This window comes from Muscardinus avellanarius (genome assembly GCF_963383645.1).
Source record: "Muscardinus avellanarius genome assembly, chromosome: 2".
NCBI lineage: Eukaryota > Metazoa > Chordata > Mammalia > Rodentia > Gliridae > Muscardinus > Muscardinus avellanarius.
The window spans coordinates 122,360,177-122,383,028 of NC_137787.1; the positions used below are offsets into that span (position 1 = coordinate 122,360,177).

The 22,852-nt window shown below is 46.4% G+C and overlaps 1 protein-coding gene across 1 annotated transcript in view; it reads left to right on the forward strand.

Moving 5' to 3' along the window:
- The window catches only part of TNFRSF19 (TNF receptor superfamily member 19), a gene marked incomplete at both ends in the record, with an annotated part of 62,421 nt that overhangs the window by 11,718 nt on the left and 27,851 nt on the right, over positions 1–22,852 (forward strand). The window contains 2 exons of the mRNA XM_080689424.1: positions 7,063–7,241; positions 15,952–16,041. Of these exons, the coding sequence (XP_080545550.1) occupies positions 7,063–7,241; positions 15,952–16,041 (269 nt within the window). The remainder of the gene's footprint in view (positions 1–7,062; positions 7,242–15,951; positions 16,042–22,852) is intronic.

A 22,852-nucleotide genomic window follows, 5' to 3' on the forward strand; every position in this document is an offset into this window, starting at 1 on the left:
AACATCAAAGCAGACGTTTATATTGAGGGTAATTTAATATTTATATGTTGTTTACATTATAGCCCGGATTACAAATAATTACAGAGTCTCTGTTTATGGTACTTTAGAAGTACGAAGATCAACTCAAAAAGTGGTTGCTGCCGTAGACACTATACTGTAATTTAATTCCTTGGAAATTGCCTCCTCGGATTTCTAGTTGATTCAAGGTTTCTAGTTAGTCAAACATGTAGAATGGTCACTTCATTCATTTATTTTTTCTTTCTTTTTTGGTGGTAGTATTGGGGACTGAATCCAGGGGCATTCAACTTCTGCGCTAAACCCCACCCCTATTTTAGTTCTTATTTGGAAACAAGATCTCACTAGATTGATGAGAGTCTCACTACTTGCTGAGGCTGTCCTCAAACCTGCAATTCTCTTGTCTCAGCCTCCCAAGTACTGGGATAACAGGCATGTCCCACCACACCTGCCTCATTAATTTCTTAAACGACTACACACTGCAACCATTTTTATAAGTTTAAAAATGCTCAGTTGGTTAGAGCATGATACGAATAACCCTAAGGTCACATAGTCTATCCCTGTATGAGCCTCTCTCTAGCTGCACTCCTGTAATCCCTGTACTTGGGAGGCTAAGACAGGAGGAGTGCAGGTTCAAGGCCAGCCTCAGCAATGTAGCAAGACTCTGCTTCAAAATTTAAAAAATAAAAATAAAAAGAACTGAGGGTGTGGCTCAGAGGTAAAATATTCCAAGGTTAAATTCCCAGCCCCCTCCCAAACATTTTTTTTAAATAAAAATAATAGCAGGCTGGTTTTTCCAATATTATCTTTTTGAGAATGGCAAATACTTCAGAGAAAATTTATTTTAAATAAAATCCTCCCAAGCAAACAGTCTCTAAAGTTCCCTAAAGGATGTATGATATATGCTCAGCAAATTTTATTGTTGAATAGTAGTGGCTGCTATCTTTAGCTCAACTCCTTAACTAATCCCACTCCAGGGAAAAGTATTAATGTAATTCTCAAAACACATAGACTCTTAGCAGACACACTAAGCCGACATCTAGAAAGGAAGGTAAACTGAGGCACTGGAAGCCTGGCTTTGTTCCTTCTACATATGTTTTGGTCCAATATAGAATGGACCAAAAAATAACAGTTCCATGAGCTGCTCAGTCTACAAAATACATGTGTAACATCACATGGCAAAACCGCATGGGTCCAAACCACTCTTACACATGGTGCAAACTGCAGGATAGTCAGGGATCAGTATGTTGGCTCTAGGACCCCTCCGACGCTACAGTCTGTGCTTTTTTCTTTTTTTGAGTTCTTTTCTTTTTTTTTAATTTTTTATTGGTGCATTATATCAGTCTGTGTTCTAAAAAAAAAATGAGCTTGCCAGAGCTGTTGGGATTTATTGTGAATTCATGATGTCTAGCTGATTACCTAGCTTACTCCCCCATGACGGGAGGAAGCAGCGGGACTGCCTCTATAGACAGAGGACCCTGGCTTGCTGTCCGAGCCTACCACACAGCAGGTGACTCAGTGAAGTCAACTTCAGTTATACTCTGTGTACCACTTGAATTTTTTAATTAAAAATTCATTATTTGTTGATGCAGGAAGATCACAAATTCAAGGCCAGCCTGGGCAACTTGGCAAGACCCTATCTCAAAACTTTAAAAAAAAAAAAAAAGCCAGGCATGGTGGCGCACGCTTGTAATCCCAGTGCTTGGGAGGCTGAGACAGGAGGATCGTGCAGGTTTGAAGCCAGCCTCAGCTACTTAGTGAGGCTCTCAGCAACTTCGTGAGACCCTGTTTCCAAATAAAGTACTATACTCTGGAAGTATAGCCCAGAGGTAGGAAAGCCCCTTGGTTCCACCCCCAGTACCCCCAAAAAAACTTAAAAAATTTATTTTTCTAAAGGGCTGGGGGCTGGGTGTGGTGGCACATGTCTGTAATCCCATTGGTTGGGAAGACAGGAGAATCACCAGCTTAAAAGGGCCAGCCTCAGCAACTTAGATAGACCCTCAGCAACTCACACCCTTTTTCAAAAAAAAAGGGGTGGGGTGGCGTGTAGCTCAAAGATAGAATGCCCCTGGGTCGAATTTCTACTACAGATAGAAAAGTAAAGAAAAGAAAAGAAAAGAAAAGAAAGGAGGGAGGGGCTGAGGGGGTGTAGCTCAGGGGTGGAACACTTGCCTCTAAGTGAGGACTCTGGGCTCAATCCTCAGTAGTGCAAAACAAACAAAAATGCAATTACTTTCGAATTATTTTTACTCAGCAAAAATATTTTAGATGGAAAGTGGTCTGATTTAGGTAACCAAGAAAAAATTGGGGCCAAGAGATCCACATGTTCTTCATGAAGCTTTATTATACTCGAATCAAAATGGTAATAGCCACAGGTATAATTACTTAACGAGAGCGCACTCTGTACTTGATTTAGAATTCATGTTTTCCCATTTATTTTTCAAAACAACAGTGTAGGTCAGTTATTTCTAACCCCATTTCACAGATAGAGAGACTGAGGGCCTGAGAGTTTCTCTGATAACTTAGCCAAACGGGTGGCAGTGCAGCTTGGAATCCAGTGTAGGAAAAGACAATTTTTTACTTAGCTTGAAAAGAATTCAAACACGCGTCCCGCAGCGAAGGCCCTCTTCTGTGATTTCCCTTCTCCCCCTCGTCTGCCCCTCTTCCTTCCGCCCGCCTTGCCTCCTTTGCGGGGCTTAGCCTGTACAGGAAGGAGGCTGTAGCTCGGCCCCGGGGATCAAAGCCTGATTCTGAAGCTCTACCGGGCGGGCGGTCTCCGGAGGCCCAGCCACGGACCCGGGCGGGCGGGTGCCGCCCCCAGCAGTCACGTGCACAGCTCTGAGCGCGAGGGGGGCTGTGCTCGCAGCGCCTGGGCCCGCCCGCAGGGCTCCCAGCCATAGACTGCCCGGTGAGGGCACACATCTGCCCCATTCAGAGCCGGAGCCCGCCTCCCGAGCAGCTAGCCATAAGGAGGAAGTCCGCAACTCAGCACAGGACCTAAGAAACTCTTTCTAATAGAGAGCTACACATCAGTTCTGTTTTCTGTTTTGTTTTTGTTTTTAATTTGGAAGCAGGGTCTTGCTAGATTGCTGAGAGTCGGGAGTTTTTATTCCTAGAATACTCTGAATGCTTTTTGCCAAAATTAACATTACATCTTCTTTTTTTTTTTTTTTTTTTTGAAGTCCTGGGGATTAAACCAGGAGTATTCTAACTCTGAGCTACACCCCAGCCCTGTTTTTTATTCTTTATTGTAAACAGGGTCTCACTAAACTGCCAAAAACCTCAGTAAGTAGCTGAGGCTGGTGGAGAACCTGGATCCTCCTGTCCCAGCCTCCCAAGTACTGGGATTACAAGCATGTGCCACCACACCTGGCTCGGAATTATTACAAAATTGAAAGCACCTCCTAACCCCACTAATGGCCAAGAAAGAATTCTACTTTGTGAACTGATTCTTTCAATCCTGTGCCCCCTGCTCCTCCTGCCTGTGCCTAGGGTTCAGATACCCTGCCATGCCTGGGATGAAGAGGCCTGGCCGCACCTGTCTCCCCAGTCCTCTGCGGTGTGTGTTCAAGATGTGCATTTGAAAGACAGGCAGAACTGATAGGAGGTATCCCTCATCCAAAACGTGTACAGTGTAATCCCAGTACGTAGGAGGCCGAGACAGAGATCACAAGATCGAGGCCAGCCGGAGCAACTTAGACCCTCAGCAACCTAGCGGGACCAGGTTCCAAATAAAAAGGGCTGGGGGTAGAATGCCCTTAGGTTCTGTTAGATGAATTCGGTTCTTACTTCAGACCCTCCCCATAAGCTAAGTCTCCTGAAAGGCCCTGGTCTGACCAGTTAAGCTACCATCCCCCTCTGACTGCACCTGGTCACTTACCTGGGAGACCTGCCCCCTCCTGGTACCCTTGGCCAATCAGTGAAAGGGACATTCCCTGCTGACCCCCGGAGCCAATTACCTGGCCGCACGACCCCCTCCCATGGGACTCCAGCCAATTAGTTCAAAGGGCATTTCTCCTAGCCTGTTGGCCCCCAATCTGTAACCCCAAGCCCCTATATAACCCTGATCCCAGCACGTGCTCCCTCTCTTCCTGGATTCTTTTTCTCTCTCCCCCTCTGTCTGTCTGTCTGTCTCTCTCTCTCTCTCTTCCTTTCATACCGGCCCCTCCAATAAATCCTTTGGCTACAAGGTGGTCTCTGGTGTGGTCAAACTTTGTCCTTTCGGGTTCAATCCCCAGTACTACTACTGTTGTTTATAAACACGGGACTAGGAGTGTTACTCAGAGGTAGAATGTCCATGGGTTCAGTGCCCAATGTGCATACTTACACCAATATGAGAATTAGTTTAAAAAAAAAAGTCTAGATTGCGGTGGCTACTCAGCATCCTTTACGGACTCAGTTGAGTCCAGGCAGTGCCATCTCTTGTGCTGGTCTTGGTTTAATTTTTGATAAGTATTGCTTAGTTGGGTTTGCATATAAAGATGAATGGAGAAATTAAAAATATATAAAATTTCTAGACAAGTGGGAATTTGGGGCTGGCTGGGGCTTGCGCCCTAGCATCCAGGGCTTACAGATGAGGAAACTGAGTCTGTAAGAGGCTTTGCCTGAGCCCTGCTTTGTGGCTGGTGAAGGCCTCTCCCTGAGGCACAGGCTGATGTTAATGACCACCGCAGAGGCCAGCACCGCAAAGCCCAGGCAGCCAGCGTTACGAGCGTGCACTCCTCACACAGCTGCCTTTGCACGTATGCACAGACCCGCTAGTGAATACAGTTACTGAAGCTGGACTGTGGAACCGAGTCGCATGGGTTCAAATCCCAGCCCTCGGGCTCCTCGTGCAGGGCATCTTGCTTGCTGGCCTCACCTCTCAGAGTCCAAGCCCTCATCCCTGCAGCGGGACAGCACGGGAGAAGGCCTGTGCTTTATTGAGTGACTGTGCAGGCCGCTCTTGGTGTGGCGTCAGCGCCCATTAACTGTTAGGACTTGTGTTTTGGTTTTTTTAATCACAATTGAGATTTTACTGGTCATGTTAAGAATCAGTACGCAGATGTTTTAATTTGCATGCAATTTTTAGTTTAACTACTAAAAAATCCCCCAAACTGTAAAATATGATTTCTTTTTAAACAGTTGTGTCAGTCATCTTCCAGCTTCACATTTGGTGGCAAATTTTATATCAGAATTTATCAATATTTTCAAATAGTCAATAAACTAACACAGGTCCCACCAGTTCCCTATTTATGTATTTGTTCTTTTGTGTGGTTCTGGGGTTGAACCCCGGGACATTCTATTTTTGAGCTACACTTCCAGCTCCGTTTTGTTTGTTTATTTGTTTGTTTTTGCAGGTCTAGGGATGGAACCCAGGGGCATTCGACCTCCAAGCTACACCCCTGCCCTATATATTTTTTTAATCCTTTATTTTGAAACAGGGTCTCACTAAGTTGTGGAGGGCCTCACTAAGTAGCTGAGGCTGTCGGTGAACCGCGATCCTCCTGTCCTCAGCCTCCCAAATGCTGGGATTACAAGTGTGTGCCACCACGCCCCCCGCCCCCGCTTTGTTTTTTGTTTTAAAATGGGGTCTCACTAAGTTGCTATGGACCTTGCTAAGATTGCTGAGGCCTCAAACCTGCAATCCTCCTGTCTTGGTCTCCAAGTACTGGGATTAGAGGCATGCGCCATCTTAAATGGCTCTCGGTTGAGTATAATACATACTACACAGCCACACATTTTCAGTCTTTCACAGCGTGTTAACACAATCACTAGAAAAACTGAACTTTGCCGGACGTGGTGGCACTCGCTTGTAATCCCTGGGCGTGGGAGGCAGAGACAGGTGGATCGTGCAGGTTCGAAGCCAGCCTTGCTGGCTTAAGAGACCCTGTTTCCAAAAAAAAAAAAAAAATTGGTCTGGGAGTGTAGCCCGGAGGTAGACGGCCCTGGGTTCCATCCCCAGTACCACCAAAAAAAAAAAAAAAGAAGAAGAAGAAAAAAAACTGAACTTTTTAGGACCAAAGATGTGACAGAGTGCACAGGGTTCTGACAGCAATGATGAATGATGGCTTCCTTTAGGAAAGAAGTCTACAAAAACAACATGGGAATAGGTTTATTAATGTGCTTCAGTCAATGAGATCATACTTCTTTTTTACATATATGTAAGTTTTTTATATTGAGGATTGAACCCTAGGGGCATTTCTACCTCCCAGATACACCCTCGACCGTTTTTATTTTCAAACTCTGAGAGTCTTGTGGAGTTGCTGAGGCTGGTGTCAAGCCTGTGATCCTCCTGTTTACAGGTGGCACCGCCTTGCCCTGCAACAAGACTGTATTCTAATTTGGTGTTAGGACTTACTGTCTTCATGGCTGCATTACAATCGCGACTTGGGATACACTGTAACGCATTTTGTTTTGAGTTTGTTGAAATCTTCGGCTGTGGGCCGCAGAGTTGTGCCCATCCATAGAAAACAGAGCTCTGATGGGGAGAAACAGGACCTTTAGTCCTAGAACTTTGTCTGCATAAAAAGTCCGTGTCTTTTTAACAAACATTTAAGAATCTTTCTCCTTTCAGAAAATATTAAATTACTAAACACTTCAAGGTACTCTTTGCTGGGTAGATTTCTGGGCTTGTGAATTTAGGAAATCCTTTATGCAGTTCTCCTCATGTTTTAGCCTATCACCCTGGAATCAGTACACTTCCTTTCTACCTTGATAAAAACCTGGCTTCAGCTTCTAACATTCACATGACTGGCTTCATTAGAAACCAGGAGAGTGCCATAATCCTGCCCTAAGCTCACAATAATACCTCGGTGGGAGTCCAGGGCCCTTTCCCTATTCACAGGCCAGGCTTCTTGAATAAAGTGGATGACGGAGTGGACTTGCCATAGTAAGAGAGATTATGAGCGGTGGAAGCTGCGTTTGAACTGCTTGAAAGGGCTGCCTTTGTGTGGAGGCGCCACACTTGGTAATTATTAGGCCAGGTCTTCCTCTCATTCTGGAGGCCTTGGCGTTTTCACGCTTGCAGAATCTGAATAGCTCTCTCTTGCCTGTTAATCCCCACAGGAATGTGGCTTCGGCTACGGGGAGGATGCTCAGTGCACGGCGTGCAGGCCTCACAGGTTCAAGGAGGACTGGGGCTTCCAGAAATGCAAGCCCTGTCTGGACTGTGCCCTGGTGAACCGCTTCCAGAAGGCCAACTGCTCAGTGATCAGTGACGCCGTCTGCGGGGACTGCTTGCCAGGGTGAGTCGGGTCACTTCTTCCCCTGGAATTATTTTGTTTCATTTGCACTGAGGATTGAACCTAGAGGTGTCTACCTCTTAGCTTCACCCCCAACCATCTCCACTCTTCATTTTGAAGCATGAAGTTTCAGAAAACCCTTGCTAAGTTGCTGAGCCTGGCCTCGAACCTGTGATTCTCCTGTCTTAGCCTCCCAAGTACTGGGATTACAGGCATATGCACCATGCCTGGCTCAATGCCCACTTTTTGTAGCTCCTTAGATGTTGGGTCTCTGCAGAAGGTCATGCTTGACCTACCAGGGTATTTCCTACCCAGCGAGGAGGGGACTGTGGAAAGAACAGGGATGACCTGGGCTAGACTCGGCACCTGGTGCCCAGAAGGAAGAGTGCCTCTGAGCACCCGGGGCCAGCATGCCAGTCTGCACAGGAGCTGGCCTTGGACTGAGGGTAGCAATGCCTGGGGCTGGAGAGACTTGCCACACCAGGCACCGAAGTAAAGAAGCAAAGCAGACCAGCATGAGAGTCTGTGGGCCAGCGTGGAGCCAGGGCACACAGAGCAAGAGAGAGAGCCCTGCTTCACAGACCAGGCTTCTTACAAAAACGGGAAACGGGCAGAAACGAGCATTATGGGAGCGAACAGCAAGCATCTGAAACGTACAAAGTACTGGCTAGGTACATTACACGAATAATTTTCTGTCGTAATTTTTATAAGGTTTCAAAATGAAGAAACCGAGCCTTCCTGGGTTTAGGGTGATTCAGCAAGATTGTTCAGCTGCTCATGGCCATGTCTGGAACCACACCCAGCAAGACTCAAGCTAGACTCGGTGCTCCAGGTCGCGGCGAAGCCGGGCTAGCTGGGTGTGTTGGTGTGCATCTTTAATTCCAGTACTTGGGAGGCTTAGACAGAAATATTACAGGTTCAGGGCCAGTCTCAGTGACTTAGAAGATCCTCCACAACTTAGTGAGACCCTGTTTCTAAATTAAAGGCCTGGGGATATAGCTTGGAGGTAGAACGCTCCAGGTTCAATACCCAGTACTTCAAAAATAAATAATAAATAAATAAATAAATAAATAAATAAATAAATAAATGAAATAGGGCTGGAGGTATAGCTGAGAGGTAGAATGCTCCTGGGTTCAAACCCCAAATACCCCTCACACACACAAGACTTTTTTTTTAATTGAACCCATTTGGCTCAGCGCAGTGGAACACCCTACAATCTTAGCCACTTGGGAGGCTGAGGTAGGAGGAACACAGATCCTTCGAGTTGACTTGTGGTCTGTCAGAGGGGACCGTCTGCTAATGGAGGGCTGGATCTGCCTGCCTGCCGGCACCTGGTTCATGAGGCACCCTTGCTGGTGGCGGCTGTGGGTGCCATCCCCTTCAGCACCCTGCCCACCTCGCCCCACCCCACCTGCCCTCTGCTCCTGAAGTCACCTGGGTGTCTGCGCCCTCTTGCACCGTGGCCGCCCATGCTGTCACTAGGACCTGGTCAGTTTTAGACGGGGGGGGGGGGCATTGCAATGGAGAGTGGAGGGGCTGGGCTGCAGGTGACACCGTGTCATTGTCACCAGCCTCTGACGCTGTGTTAACCCAGGTCTCACGCCAGCGCTGGACTCTTGACCCCCTGCAGAAATGTTTCTATGGATTGAAGAATGAAGGTTGATTTTTTTTTTTTTTACTTTATTTTTGGGTCTAGGGATTAAGCCCAGGGGCATTATACCTCTGAGTTATTTTGGAATAGGATCTCACTGGATTGCTGAGGGCCTCGCCAAGTTGCTGAGGCTGGCTTCGCACCTGCAATCCTCCTGTCTCAGCCTCCCAAGTATTGGAAATATAGGCAGGTGCCACCACGTCCAGCTTGGTTTATTTTTTTATTTTTTTATTTTTTTGTGGGTCTGGGGATGGAACCCAGGGGTATTCGACCTCCAAGCTACACCCCTGCCCTATTTTTAATTCTTTATTTTGAAACTGGGTCTCTGAGTTGCAGAGGGCCTCACTAAGTAGCTGAGGCTATCCGCGAACCACGATTCTCTGGTCTCAGCCTCCCAATGCTGGGGTTACAAGCGTGCGCCACCACGCCCGGCTCATCCAGCTTGTTTTAAGACACTTTTCACAGTATTCATTAGGTTATCTAGTGTTTTTTTTAATATGGGTCATTTACAAATTTCTCCTCATATTCGCTGTCAGGGAAAAATTTTAGTCTCTGAAATGTATTTCTATACTGCCTTTTATCTGACAGGTTAAGTGAAATGCAGTGTAGCTTTCTTTTGTCTTCTTGCACTATCCCTTTGAAGGCCAGGAATACAATTTAACTTTGAACTCTAGAAACCAGTCTAACCAGACACCTTGTGTAATGTCTCTGTTCGCTTTTATTTTATTTCATTTTTAAAAATGTGTGTGTCCTGTATGACTTGGATTGGAAATGGAGTTTCCAATTTCCCTGTGTCTCTAAAGCCCTGGGATTCTAAAAACGAAGAAAAAGTAGGAGACCAGGGTGCAGCCTGTGGTAGAGCATGTGTTTAGCACATTCAAGCCCCAGTTCCATCCCCAGCAGCAAAGGGGGGGGGGAGGAGAGGATAGGGGGGGGGAGGAGAGGATGGAGGGAAGATGAATAACTTTCAAAGATTATGGAGCTCTTTATCCACTTATTCTGAGTCATATCTTAAAACTAATTTCTAGCCAGGCGTGGTGTATATACTTGTAATTCCAGTTCTTGGGAGGCTGAGACAGGAGGATCAGGGTTCATGGCCAGCCTCAGAAACTTATAATGCCCTGTGCAACTTAGTGAAATCCTGTTTCAAAGTAAAGAATGAGCCGGGCGTGGTGGCGCACGCTTGTAATCCCAGTACTTGGGAGGCTGAGACAGGAGGATCGCGCAGGTTCGAAGCCAGCCTCAGCTACTTAGTGAGGCTCTCAGCAACTTAGCGAGACCCTGTTTCCAAATAAAATAAAAAAAGGTCTGGGAGTGTATCCCAAAGGTAAAAAGCCTCTGGGTCCCATCTCCAAAAATTAATAAATAGGCTGGGCGTGGTGGCGCACGCTTGTAATCCCCGCGCTTGGGAGGCAGAAACAGGAGGATCGCGCAGGTTCGAAGCCAGCCTCTGGTTTAAGAGGCCCTGTTTCCAAATAAAAATGTAAAAATAGGTCTGGGAGTGTAGCCCGGAGGTAGAAGGGCTTCCAGGAACCCCAGTACCACCAAAAAAATAATAATAATAAAGAAAGAAAGAAAGAAAGAAAGAAAGAAAGAAAGAAAGAAAGAATTAAAAAATAGGGCTGGGGAGTAGCTCAGAGGTAGAATGCCCCTGAGTTCAATCCCCAGTACCACAAAGAAACTTCTAATTTCTAGATCTTCATCTTCACATTAGATTATAGTTTTGTGAGAACTTTAAAAAATTATGAATAATAACTGGCGTGGTGGCACACACTTGTAATCCCAGCACTTGGGAAGTTAAGATAGGAGAATCGTGGTTTGCAGACATTAGTGAAGCCCTTTGCAACTCAGTGAGCCCTATTTCAAAATAAAGAATAAAAAATAGGACTGGGGGTGTAGCTCAGAGGTAGAATGCCCCTGGGTTCCATTCCCAGTACCTCAAAAAGAAAAAATTATGAACAACATCTTTAGCTAAGCGAAGCATAGTCTCAGTACTTGGGAGGCTGAGACAGGAAAACCACAGGTGTGAGGCCAGGTTCAGCAACGTAGTGAGGTCCTCAGCAACTTGTGAAAGCCTGTTTCAAAATAAAAAATAAAATAAGGTTAGGGGTATAGCTGAGAGGTAGAATGTCTCTGTGTTCAATCCCCAGTACCAAAAAATAAAATAAAAAATTTAAATGTCATTGTTATTACTTAATAGCTGATTTAGCAATTATCCTGTGCTTTAAGGGTCTGACCTTAATTTCACTTTGAAATGACTGGAAAAGCAAATCAGTTGATAGCTTTGAAAATTTTGTTGCATTTAAAGACCCTTGGAGTTGGCCTAGGAGCCTCGGCCCTTTGCTTAACGTGTCCGTCTCCCCTGGGGCCGCTGGTGGCCGAGCTCTTGGGGCCCCGGCCGGTGCCCTCCACTCCCTTCCAGCTGGAGTCCCAGCGGGCCTGCTGCCCAGCCTCATGGTGTCGGTCCTCAGGCTGCTGAGGGGCTTTGAAAACTGTGTGCAAATGGGCTCTGCTTGATGATTGGGGAAGCACAGGCCTGACCACTGACCCACTGCAAGGTGGACACATTATTTAACAAAGTTAAACATTGTCTACATTTGAAGCTTTAAGTAAAGAACATATTTCTGTATCCTCAGTATTTGCTGTTGATATTGTTATATGCTACTTTTTGCACTTTACTTTTTACCTGTAATGAGTTTTTCTGTATAAAAAGCTATTTTAGACTTTCATCAGTATTTAATTTAATCAACTTGTCATTGGGTAGATTTCCTGAATGAAAGAACAAAAAATATTCATCTGCATGTGTTGTAATGTGTATCCAAAAATACATCTTGCCAGGTGGGGTGGCGCACATCTATGATCCCAGTAGTTGGGAGGCCGAGATAGGAGGACCACAGGGTTGAGGCCAGCCCCAGCAACCTATCAGGATGCTCAGTAACTTAGCAAGACTGTTTCAAAATTTATAAAAAGGGCTGGGGGTGTAGGTCGGAGGCTGACTGTCCCTGAGTTAGATCCTCGGTACCAAAAAGAAAATCATTTTTTTAACAATAAAAGTAGCCGGGCGTGGTGGCACACGCTTGTAATCCCGCATTCGGGAGGCTGAGACAGGAGGATCACGGTTCGCGGCCAGCCTCAGCTACTTAGTGAGGCCTCCGCAACTCAGTGAGACCCTGTTTCAAAATAAAGAATAAAAAATTGGTCTGGGGGGTGTAGCTTGGAGTTAGACCTATGCCCCTGGGTTCCAACCTCAGTACTGCAATAAATAAATAAATAAATAAATAAATAAATAAATAAATAAATAAATGTGATCTAATGGTTTTTGCAATTTTGTTATTGGTCCATTATAACTGTACCTCCTAGTGAGAGGCTCAGAGTGATAAAAACACGTGCACACAGCACTCACTGCGCGTTCTGCCCTGCTCCCGCCCCCTCCCCACACACAGTATTAACTTCATATATGAAAACATGACGTTCCCTTTTATGTCATTTTTATTTTATGTTCACTTTTCTACTGTGGTGAGAAATACTTAAAGTCTGCCATCTCGCATTGTGTTGTGTATACTTCAGCATGTTAAGTATATTTATGTTGTTGTGAAGCCAGGCTCTAAATTCTCTCAACTTCTCAAACTGCAACTCTGTCCCGCTGCTAAGTCTTTTCCCTTCCTGCCCTTCCCTGCCTGGTAATCAGCCTTTTACCGTCTGTTTCTGCGAACTTAACATTCTAAATTCCTCCTCCAAAGGGAATCGTATCATGTCTGTCTGTGACTGGCTCATTCACTTAAGCATACTGTCCTCAAGGTCTCTTCTTATCATTGCACGTGATCGGATTAACTTCCTTTTTAGGGCCTACTAATATTCCATCGAATCATTTACCATATTTGCGCTATCCATTTCTGTCAGTGGACATTTGATTGGCTCCCACTTCTTGGCTGTTGTGAGTAACGCCGCAGTGAATCTAGGCGTGCAGATATGTCTTTAAGACCCTGCTTTGAGCCTGTGCTCGGAGCGACCCCTGGGTTGCATACTCGTCCTTTGTACTATTTTGAGCAGCTGCCATGATGCTGTCCACCTGGCTGCACCGACTCACAGTCCCAGCAGCGACCCCAGGACGCAGTTTCTCCACCCTGTCTGGTGCTGTTCCCACGGCTGGGGTGTTGGGGTGTCCCCATCGCGGCGTGTGGGTCGTGATGAGTGGCAGGGTGGGGCCGCAGCCCCGCGGGTGAGGGTCCGCGTCTTACACGTGCTTACTGGCCCTGCGCGCGCCTCTGCAGGAACGCCCACTCCAGTCCCCTGCTTCTAAAATCAGGTTCCTTGATTGTTGGTGGTGGTTTGTACGGTTCTTTGTGTATTTGGGATATTACCCTTTATCAGACACACTATTTGCACCTATTTCCTCCCATTGCACAGGTCTTTTCACTCTGCTGATAGGTCTTTGATTGAAAGTTGTAGGTTTGATGGCGTCTCGCCTGTCAGCGTTTGCTATCCTTCCCTGTGCTTTCAGTGGCGAATCCTTCACATCACTGCCCGGTGCGGCAGCACACTTCCTCTGTTGTCTTCGTGGAACCTTGTAGTTTTGTAGTTCACTCCTGTACATGGCGTAAGATCAGAGCCCACACTCATTCCTTTGCGCGTGGGTATTTCCCCAGCACCTTCTTTTGATGAGACCGCCATGTCCCCACAGAGTGGCCTCGGCCTCCTTGTCAGAAGGCCACAGAAGCAAGGCGTCCTCCTGGGCTCTCCTGTTCCATCGGTCTGTTTTTCTGTCTTTATGCCAGTGCCACACTGTTTTGATTATTGTACCTTTGAAATATGCTGGAAAGCAGGCAGTGTGAGTCCTTCACGTTTGTAAATTCCACAGTGAATAGTTGTTTTTTGGGTTTTTTTTTTTTGTGTGTGTGGGTCTGGGGATGAAACCCAGGCGCATTCAACCAACAAGCTACACCCTCTGCCCTCTATTATATTCTTTATTTTGAAACAGGGTCTCACTAAATTGCGGAGGGCCTCACTAAGTAGCTGAGGCTGTCCGTGAACCGCGATCCTCCGGTCTCAGCTTTCCAAATGCTGGGATTCACATTGAATAGTTTTTTAAATTAAAATTTGATAGGGCCGGGCGTGGTGGCGCACGCTTGTAATCCCCGCGCTTGGGAGGCGGAGACAGGAGGATCGTGCAGGTTCGAAGCCAGCCTCGCTGGCGTAAGAGACCCCGTTTCCAAATAAAAAAGTATAAAATAGGTCTAGGAGTGTAGCCCGGAGGTAGAAGGGCTTCCAGGAACCCCAGTACCCAAAAAAAAAAAAAATGATAGGAAATTTTTGTACTAAATGTAATTTACAGACATTTTTATAGTCAAATGAAAATGAAAGCTTGAGTATTATTGATGTATCTGGGCATTTGAGGTCACTCATCTAGCTCCAGATTTTACTTCTACCATCCCATAAATTATGCAGATTTGCTATTACATTATCTAGTTTCATAAAATAATTGCATTTGGCAATTATTATTATTGTAATAATATTGTAATAATTATTGTAGACCTGATTCGTAAGTTAGTCTCTATGTCAGACTGTGTGTGTGTGTGTGTGTGTGTGTGTGTGTGTTATGGGAATTTAAATAACTCGGGAGCATTCTACCTCTCAGCCACACCCCCAGCCCTTTTTAATTTTTTTAAATAGGGTCTCACTAGGTTGCTGAGTCTCACTGCATTGCTGAGGCTGATCTTGAACCTACGATCCTTCTGTCTCCGCCTCCCAAGTGCTAGGATTCCAGGTGTGTGCACCACCATGCCTGCTCATATTGCTGTTTTTGTCATAGAAAAGCTGGAGGTTATATATCTAAAAAAAGGAAAATCACTTGAATTTCCACCACCCAGAAATAGCCTCTATTAATTATTTAGTATATTATCCTTCTGATCTTTTTTTTTTTTGGTACTGGGGGTTAAACTCAGGAGCATTCTACCTCCAAGCTACACCCCAGCCCTTCTTACTTTTTATTTTGAAGGAGAGTCTCACTGAGTTGCCGAGGGTCTTTCTTAGTACTTATTAATGTTCTTATTAGTGAGGCTGGACTTAAACCTGTGCTCCTCCTGCTTTAGCCTCCCAAATGCTGGGATTCCAGGTGTATACCACTATGCCCGGCTTGGAACTAGGGGTGTGTGTGTGTGTGTGTGTGTGTGTAGCTGGGGATTGAAGCAGGGGCGTTCTACCTCTGAGCTTCACCCCAGCCCTTCTTATGTTTTTATTTTGAGATGGGATTTTTTTTTTTTTTTTTTTTTTTTTTTTTTTTTTTTTTTTTTTGTGGTGGTACTGGGTTCCTGGAAGCCCTTCTACCTCCGGGCTACACTCCCAGACCTATTTTTGCATTTTTATTTGGAAACAGGGTCTCCTAAGCCAGCACGTGCGGCTGGCTTCGAACCTGCGCGATCCTCCTGTCTCTGCCTCCCAAGCGCGGGGATTACAAGCGTGCGCCACCACGCCCGGCAAGATGGGATTTTACTATGTTGTTGAGCGCCTTCAAACTGAATTCCTCCTATCCCAACCTCCCAATTGGGATTGCCGACATATGCCACCACACCTGCTTGGACTTGAGAGTTCTGAAGTGCTGACTGCCTGCCCAGAAAGGCTCTCCCTGGGATGTGCTCCTCTAAGATGCTGCTATTATTACTGTTGTTGTTGTTGTTATTATTATTATTATTTTATTATTATTATCGTTAGTGGTTCTGGGAATTTAACCCAGGGGCATTCTACCTCTGAGCTACATCTCCAGCCCTAATTTTTATTCTTTATTTTAAAACAGGGTCTCACTAAGTTGTGGAGGGCCTCTCTAAGTAGCTGAGGCTGGCCTTGAACCTGTGATCCTCCTGTCTCAGCCTCCCAAGTACTGGTATTCCAAGTGTGCACCACCATGCCTGTCTTCTAAGATGCTATCGTATTTAAGTCTTGGCATGCCTTTTTTTCTAAACAACAAAACTGATCCTGGAGACTGCAGTAACTTACCACGTAAGGCTAGTTTGCTGCACACACAGCCTACAGCAGAGCTAATGGGGATGCCTTTCCTTTCTCTTCTAGATTTTACAGGAAGACTAAACTCGTTGGCTTTCAAGACATGGAGTGTGTGCCTTGTGGAGACCCGCCTCCTCCCTACGAACCGCACTGTGAGTGAGCAGAGGCCACGGGCCTTTAAAGAGTGTCTGTGAACCTTTCTTGGGTGGGTGAAGGGAGCCAAGCCTCTCTCCGGGGGCGCGCAGTGAGCCTCTCTCCTGGGGCTCCTAACAGGACATGAAGCCCCTCCTCCCTGTGCCTCCGTCTGCAGACGTGTCCATGGAGTTGAAGTGTCCGCAGAGAGACGGATGTGTTGCTTGTTTTGTGCTCAAGTCTTATCTCTCATCACAGGAGCAGGCAAGGCCAGACCTGAGGAGAAAGGCCTTCCTGCTGGGCCCATGAATTCCAGGGCCACCATCCTGTGGCGGTGTCTGCCTTTCCGGGGAGCTCCCCGTGTGACTCCCCTGCCCACGAGCATGCGCCGTCGGGTGGGATCCCAGTTCACACCACCTGATCATTGAATTCATCATTTTTTTTTTTTTAGTGGTACTGGGGTTCCTGGAAGCCCTTCTACCTGCGGGCTACACTCCCAGACCTATTTTTACATTTTTATTTGGAAACAGGGTCTCCTAAGCCAGCGCGCGCGGCTGGCTTCAAACCTGCGCGATCCTCCTGTCTCTGCCTCCCAAGCGCGGGGATTACAAGCAATTTAGCAAGAACTTTCAGCAACTTAGTGAGATGCTGTTTGAAAATAAAAAAGTTAAAAGGACTGGAGTGTAGCTCAGAGGTTAGAGCCCACCCTGGGTTCAATCCCCAGTACCAAAAAAAAAGACATATCCTTTTGCCAATTAACATGCTTAGACCCCCTTTTGTTGAGAAAGTTCATCTAAACCATCATGCAGAGATTAGATGTGTAAAATAAGAATCAGTATTTCCCAGTTTGTTGGTTTATTGCAGTATTGGGGCTGGAACCCAGGGGCATTTTACCTCCGAGCTACATCCTCAGCCTTATGTTTTCGTCTTCTTTATTTTTGAAACAGGGTCTCACTGAGTTGTGAAGGGCCCTGCTGAATAGCTGAGGCTGTCCGCGAACCGCGATCCTCCGGTCGCTGCCTCCGAATGCTGGGATTCCAAGCGTGTGTCACCACGCCCGGCCAGTATTTTTCAGTTTAGAGTTCGAAAGTATCAAGGTTTCTTTTTCTGTTTGAAGTAATTGTGCAGTAAAGGGCACTTTAGATAGAGACTGTAGCTGTATACTTTTCACTTATGTCATCTCCTTTTCCTAATAACCATCTGCTCAATTAGAACATTCAGAAGAAATGAAGAAAAACACAGAAGAAATCTTAGACCTGGGTCTGCCCACACTGTCGCGGGTCTGATGGGAAATGCAGATTCTCTCTCTGATCAGTGTTCACTCGGTTCTCGTGAATACCATGGCTGGAAGGAGAGGTTTGGGGGCCTCAGAGGGGTGTTCCCCAGAGCCCAGCACCGTGGGCCTGTGTTTAGTCTCATGTTTGCTTTGTTCCTGGGGCTTTGAAAGACAGGCCCCCTTCCAGAGAGCTGGCTGCCAGGTAACTCAGGGCCTGGGCGAGGGAAAGGCAGGGGCAGGGATTTTCCAGGCTCCCCGCTCAGAGCAGGTGCGTCCCCTCAAGATGAAACCAGGGCATCAGCCCCGAGAGCGGGTCCTTGTACCAGTGGGTAATAGATCACATTACTAATCCAGAGATGGTTATTTTTCCAAGAAAATTGAGAATGTCTTTGTATATAACAAATACAAATCGTTTCAAAGTAAACTTTTTTTTTTTTGGTAGTACTGGGAATAGAACCCAGAACCCAGGGAATTTCTACCTTCGGGATACACTCCTACACCTTTTATGTGTTTTATTTGGGAACAGGGTCTCACTAAGTTGCTGAGAACCTGCACGAGCCTCCTGTCTCAGCCTCCCAGGCACTGGGATTACAAGTGTGCACCACCACGCCTAGCTCAAAGTGAACTTTTAAAAGAATCTTTTTTTTTTTAAATATAGAATGCTTCATGAATCTGCGTGTCATCCTTGCACAGGGGTGACGCTAATCTTCTCCATATTGTTCCAATTTTAGTATATGTTCTGCCAAAGGAAGCACTAGAAGAACCTTTAAAAGTAACACTTGCTAGCCGGGCGTGGTGGCGCATGCTTGTAATCCCAGCATTCGGGAGGCTGAGACAGGAGGATCGCGGTTCGTGGACAGCCTCAGCTACTTAGTGAGGCCCTCTGTAACTCAGCGAGACCTGGTTTCAAAATAAAGAATAAAAAAATAGGGCAGGGGTTGTAGCTCGGAGGTAGAACTCCCCTGGGTTCCATCTCCAGACCCGCAAAAAAATGAAAAATAAAAAAGTAAAAGTAACACTTGCTCACTAAAGATAATTTTTAAAGTTTAATAAGAGCTGGGCATGGTGGCACACGCTTGTAATCCTCGCGCTTGGGAGGCTGAGACAGGAGGATCGCACAGGTTCGAAGCCAGCCTCAACTACTTAGTGAGATTTTCAGCAACTTAGTGAGACCCTGTTTCCAAATAAAATATAAAAAAGGTCTGGGAGTGTAGCCCGGAGGTAGAAAGCCTCTGGGTTCCACCCCAGTACCACCAAAAAAAATAGGAAAGAGTAGGAAACCACCACTTGTCCCCTAACAAAACATTTTCAGCATTACAAACTACAACAAACAAAATTCAGAATTTCGAGATTTTCCCCACACTTTTTTCTATTTTGACATTTTTGTCCCACTCTTTTTTATATTTATGCTAATTTTTTGAATGTAGATATAAGGACTGGGGGGCGGGTAGCTCAGTAGTAGAGCAGGTGCGTAGCAGAGATGAAGCCTAGGTTTCAACCCCCTGTATTAAAGTTGGGATAAACCTTCTCACATATTATTTGTTAGTATTATGTCAAAGGCTTTATTACATGGCACGTCATAGCGGCTTTGGGCTCTTTTAAGGCTTTCTCTCTCACACGCAGCTACTCACCTGTGCAGGTAAAAGAGGCCTTGCAGTGGTTTGTAGACGGACGCCCACAAGTCTGTGTGCAGGGCCAAATGTACTGCTTTTTATCTCTTGACACTCAGTGCTCAGATCTTTGATAGTAAGACTGCCTGGAAGACACCTCTCTTGAAGAAAACAAAAACAACTAGTCACGGTGGCACGTATCTGTAATCCCAAGGCTTGGGAGGCCGAGACAGAAGCATTGCAGGTTTGAGGCCAGCCTTGGCAACTTAGCAAGACCCTGTTTCAAAATAAAAAAAAATAAATAAAAGAACTGAGGATATAGCTTGGAGCTAACCCTGAGTTTGATTCCTAGTACCAAAAACCACACAAACAAAACATAACAAAATTAAATGAAAATGATCTAAAGTGGGAGTCTTGAACTCAGTACTTGGGAAGCTGAGACAGGAGGATCACAGGTTCAAAGCCAGCCTCCGCAACTTAGCAAGACCTGTTCCAAACAATATAAAGGACTGAGGGCGTAGCTCAGAGGTAAAATACCCGTAGGTTCAAAGCCCAGTACCACAAGAAAAAAATTAATTAATTAAATTTTAAAAAAAAAGCAGAGAGGCAGGAGGGAGAGGCAGCCGGCTCCCTTCGGGGACTCCCTGGGCTTTTTCCTGAACGCTTCTGCCAGCTGACCCAGGTCCCGAAGCCGGATCCCGGTGCCTCCAGCAGCTGCTGCTCACTGTCTCTGGGGACTCGAACCCTGGCTGAGTCTGACCAGAGAAAACAGCCATCCAGCGGGGTGCAGAAGGGCAGATGTAATTCCCAAGGCTTTTACGCTGGCTGGAAGCGGCCCGCGATTTTCATTAACTGTGCATATGGCTTTTTTGTCTCCGCAGCAGTTTTCCCAATGAACTTGCTAATACTGAATGGCCCGTTTTTTCCAGAATGTTTCCTGGAGCCTCCACATTATAGTTTTACAAAGCCAAAATGTACCGATGGAGAGTTGAGTTCACTGAGGGTTCTGAAGTAGTCTGTGGTCTTCAGCCTGCGACTCTGGGTCGTCCGGATGTCAAGGGCAAACACGCTCCTTCGTGGGGCATCCTGAGGCTTTCCCAGGCTCGGGGATGGAAACTGAAGACCTTGGGGTCCTTGGCTTCTGTGTCAAAAAAAATTTAGCATGTCCCAGTCAGAGACAAAGACAGAGGTTTCACTCAGGAAAAGTGGAGATACACATTCAAGGGAGAACGTGGTCCACCTGGAGGGTATGAGAGGCCCTTGGGGTCTTTGTCATCTTTCTATAATTCACAGGGACCCTGAGAGGGGGTGTTAGGGGCACGTGGCAGGGATGGGGTAACCTGGGATGGCTGGTCTTCTTTCCTTGACTCCTCAGATTCTTGCCGTTTCTTTGGGGTGCTGGGTGATGTCTGGGCTTGACAAATGTGAGACTTTCTTTGGGATTTTTATTTGCTTGTTTGTTTGCCAAGCATCCCAGGAACCCAGTGTGAAGGGAGGCCGTTATGATTAAGAGTGTAGGCCTGGCCTGTTGAGGAGCTAAGAAAAGGACAAGCCATATAGGCTGTTAAAATTAAAAGTGTGGCCCACGGAGGGCTTTCGTCTAAGAAAGAGCAGACCCTGTAAGGTGAAGTTAAGGATTATGAAGTTTCTGGATTTTAAAACTGTATTTTCCCTTTCCTTCTCAACTAATCTTCTTTCTACCTAGCATTTTACTTTTCCCACAGCCAGGGGATCGCTGGCGGGGACGCTGCTTAGGAACCTTGCCAGGGCCCGTCCCACAAACGCAGGAGCCCTGCTACACATGCAGACAGGTGTCTACTGCAGTAGAAAGGGGGCCTCTTATCAAGAAGTCTGGAAAATGTACCTCTTTCTGCTGAACGATCTTTCAGGGTAGGGAAGATGAGACACAACAGCCAGGCTTGTGGAGACAGACTGCACAGCCATCTGCCCTTGGACCCTGTATTTATTTATTTAGTTAGTTTAATTCTGAAACAAGATCTAGCTAGATTGCTGAGGCTGGCCTCCAACATGATTTTCTCCTGTCTCTGCCTCCCAAATACTGAGATTATGTGCGTGGGCCACCAACCTTGGCCATTTATTTTTTTCTCTTTGTTGTACTAGGGACTGAACCCAGGAGCATCCTACTTCAGGGCTACACTCTCAGCCTTATTTTATTTTTTATTTTGAAACAGGGTCTCACTAAGTTGCGGAGGACCTCACTAAATTGCAAAGGCTGGCCTCACACCTGTCATCTTTGTGTCTCAGCCTCCCAAGTCCTAGGATTGTGTGTTGTGCCACCACAGCCAGCTTGCAATAGCTTTCTTAGACTTCAGTTGGGGGGACAGCCTAGTGGTACAACACTCGCCTAGGATGCCAGCCCCACCAGAAAAAAAAAGTAAAAAGCTTCCACATGGGTGATTTGGTCATTCTCCCCACCCACCCTTTTTTTTGGAGGGGGGGGTCCAGAATTATGTAATTATCCTACTGAGTGGCACCAGAGAAGACCTCAGGGGCGGGTCATCAGAAGGGGCAGCTCTCTGCTCTGCCTGCGGCAGGATTCTTGTTGGATGTGGGTTGCTGTTCACGTCAGTTCCCGTTGGGCTCAGGGCTCTGCCCCCTCAGGCTGTGCCGGGTCTGGAGTCCCTCCTCCAGGGCTGCTGGTTTGGTGTTTGGTATTTGGTGGGCTGCTTGGGGAGCGCTTTGAGGGTGTGTTATCTCAACAGAGACCTGTCCTGCTGGGACCCAGCCGGGGACCTGGTGGAGTTCTGAGTGTCAGCTGAGTTGACTAGGTTTCTGCATAAGCAACCTTTCCTGCTCCTGAAAATTCTTTTTTATAAAACAACACAATCATATAATACTGACAAAAAGAAAGAGGCCGAGTACCCCAGGATTCAACCCCCAGGATCATAAATAAAGGCTGGGGTGTATCTTGGAGGTGGAATGTCTGTGGCTTCAGGTTTCAGTGCCTAAAGGGAGGAAGGAAGGCGAGAGAGAGAAACGGAGGAAAGAAAGGCATCGCGAATCATCTCAGGACGGTTGTCATAAACGATGATTATGCTTCTCTTAAGCTTATTTGCTTATCGTGGTCAAGAGGTTTTGTGGGTTTTTTTCTGAAATCTGTTACCCGCCTGCTGAGGCGTTGAGGGCAGAGGCTGTCAGGAGCCACCGCGCCCTCCTGGAGATTCCTTCCTCTGACTGTCCACGAGTCTTCCAAATGTCTTTCCTTAGCTTTAGTTTCATCAAAGTTGCAGAAATCAGATCTGTTTTTCTCTTTGCAGTCCTGGGGTTGAGCCCAGGAGTGCTCTGGCACTGAACCACATTCCCACTCCTTTTTATTTTTTATGTTGAAGCAGGGTCCAGGTTGCTGAGGCTGGCCTCTAACGTTGGATCCTCCTGCCTCCACTTCCTCCGTAGCTGGGATAGCAGGCATGCACCACCATGTGGACTAGAACATTAACTTAGAGGTTTCTGAATTCAGCCAGGCCTGGAGGCATATACCTGTAATGTCAGTGCTTGAGAGGCTGGGATAGGAAGATTACAGATTGGAGGCCAACTTAGTGAGGTCTTTTTTCTTTTTTTAAATAAAAAAAAGGGCTCAGGATATAGCTCAGAGGTAGAACACCCCTGGGTTCAATCCCCAAGAAACACATATATATTTTTTTCCCTTAAACTCATATGCTCTACATCAGTTCCTTTCTCCCAGTATAAAACTGCCAAATATTTGTAAGTCATTAACTTTGTTACCAGCAGAAAAAAAGAGAAGTTAATTTTACAGCACTCCCTGACTCTGGGTCCCTGTGGAGGGTCCGGCTCTCCTGAGACCTGGGAGGCCCGGGCTCCAGGCTTGATGGGGTCCTCTGAGAACTGCAGTGGCTGCTATTTGCCAGGTCCCAGTAAATCTAAATTCCTTGGCTTTTATCTCCAGTCTCTTTCAGACATTTAAAGCCAG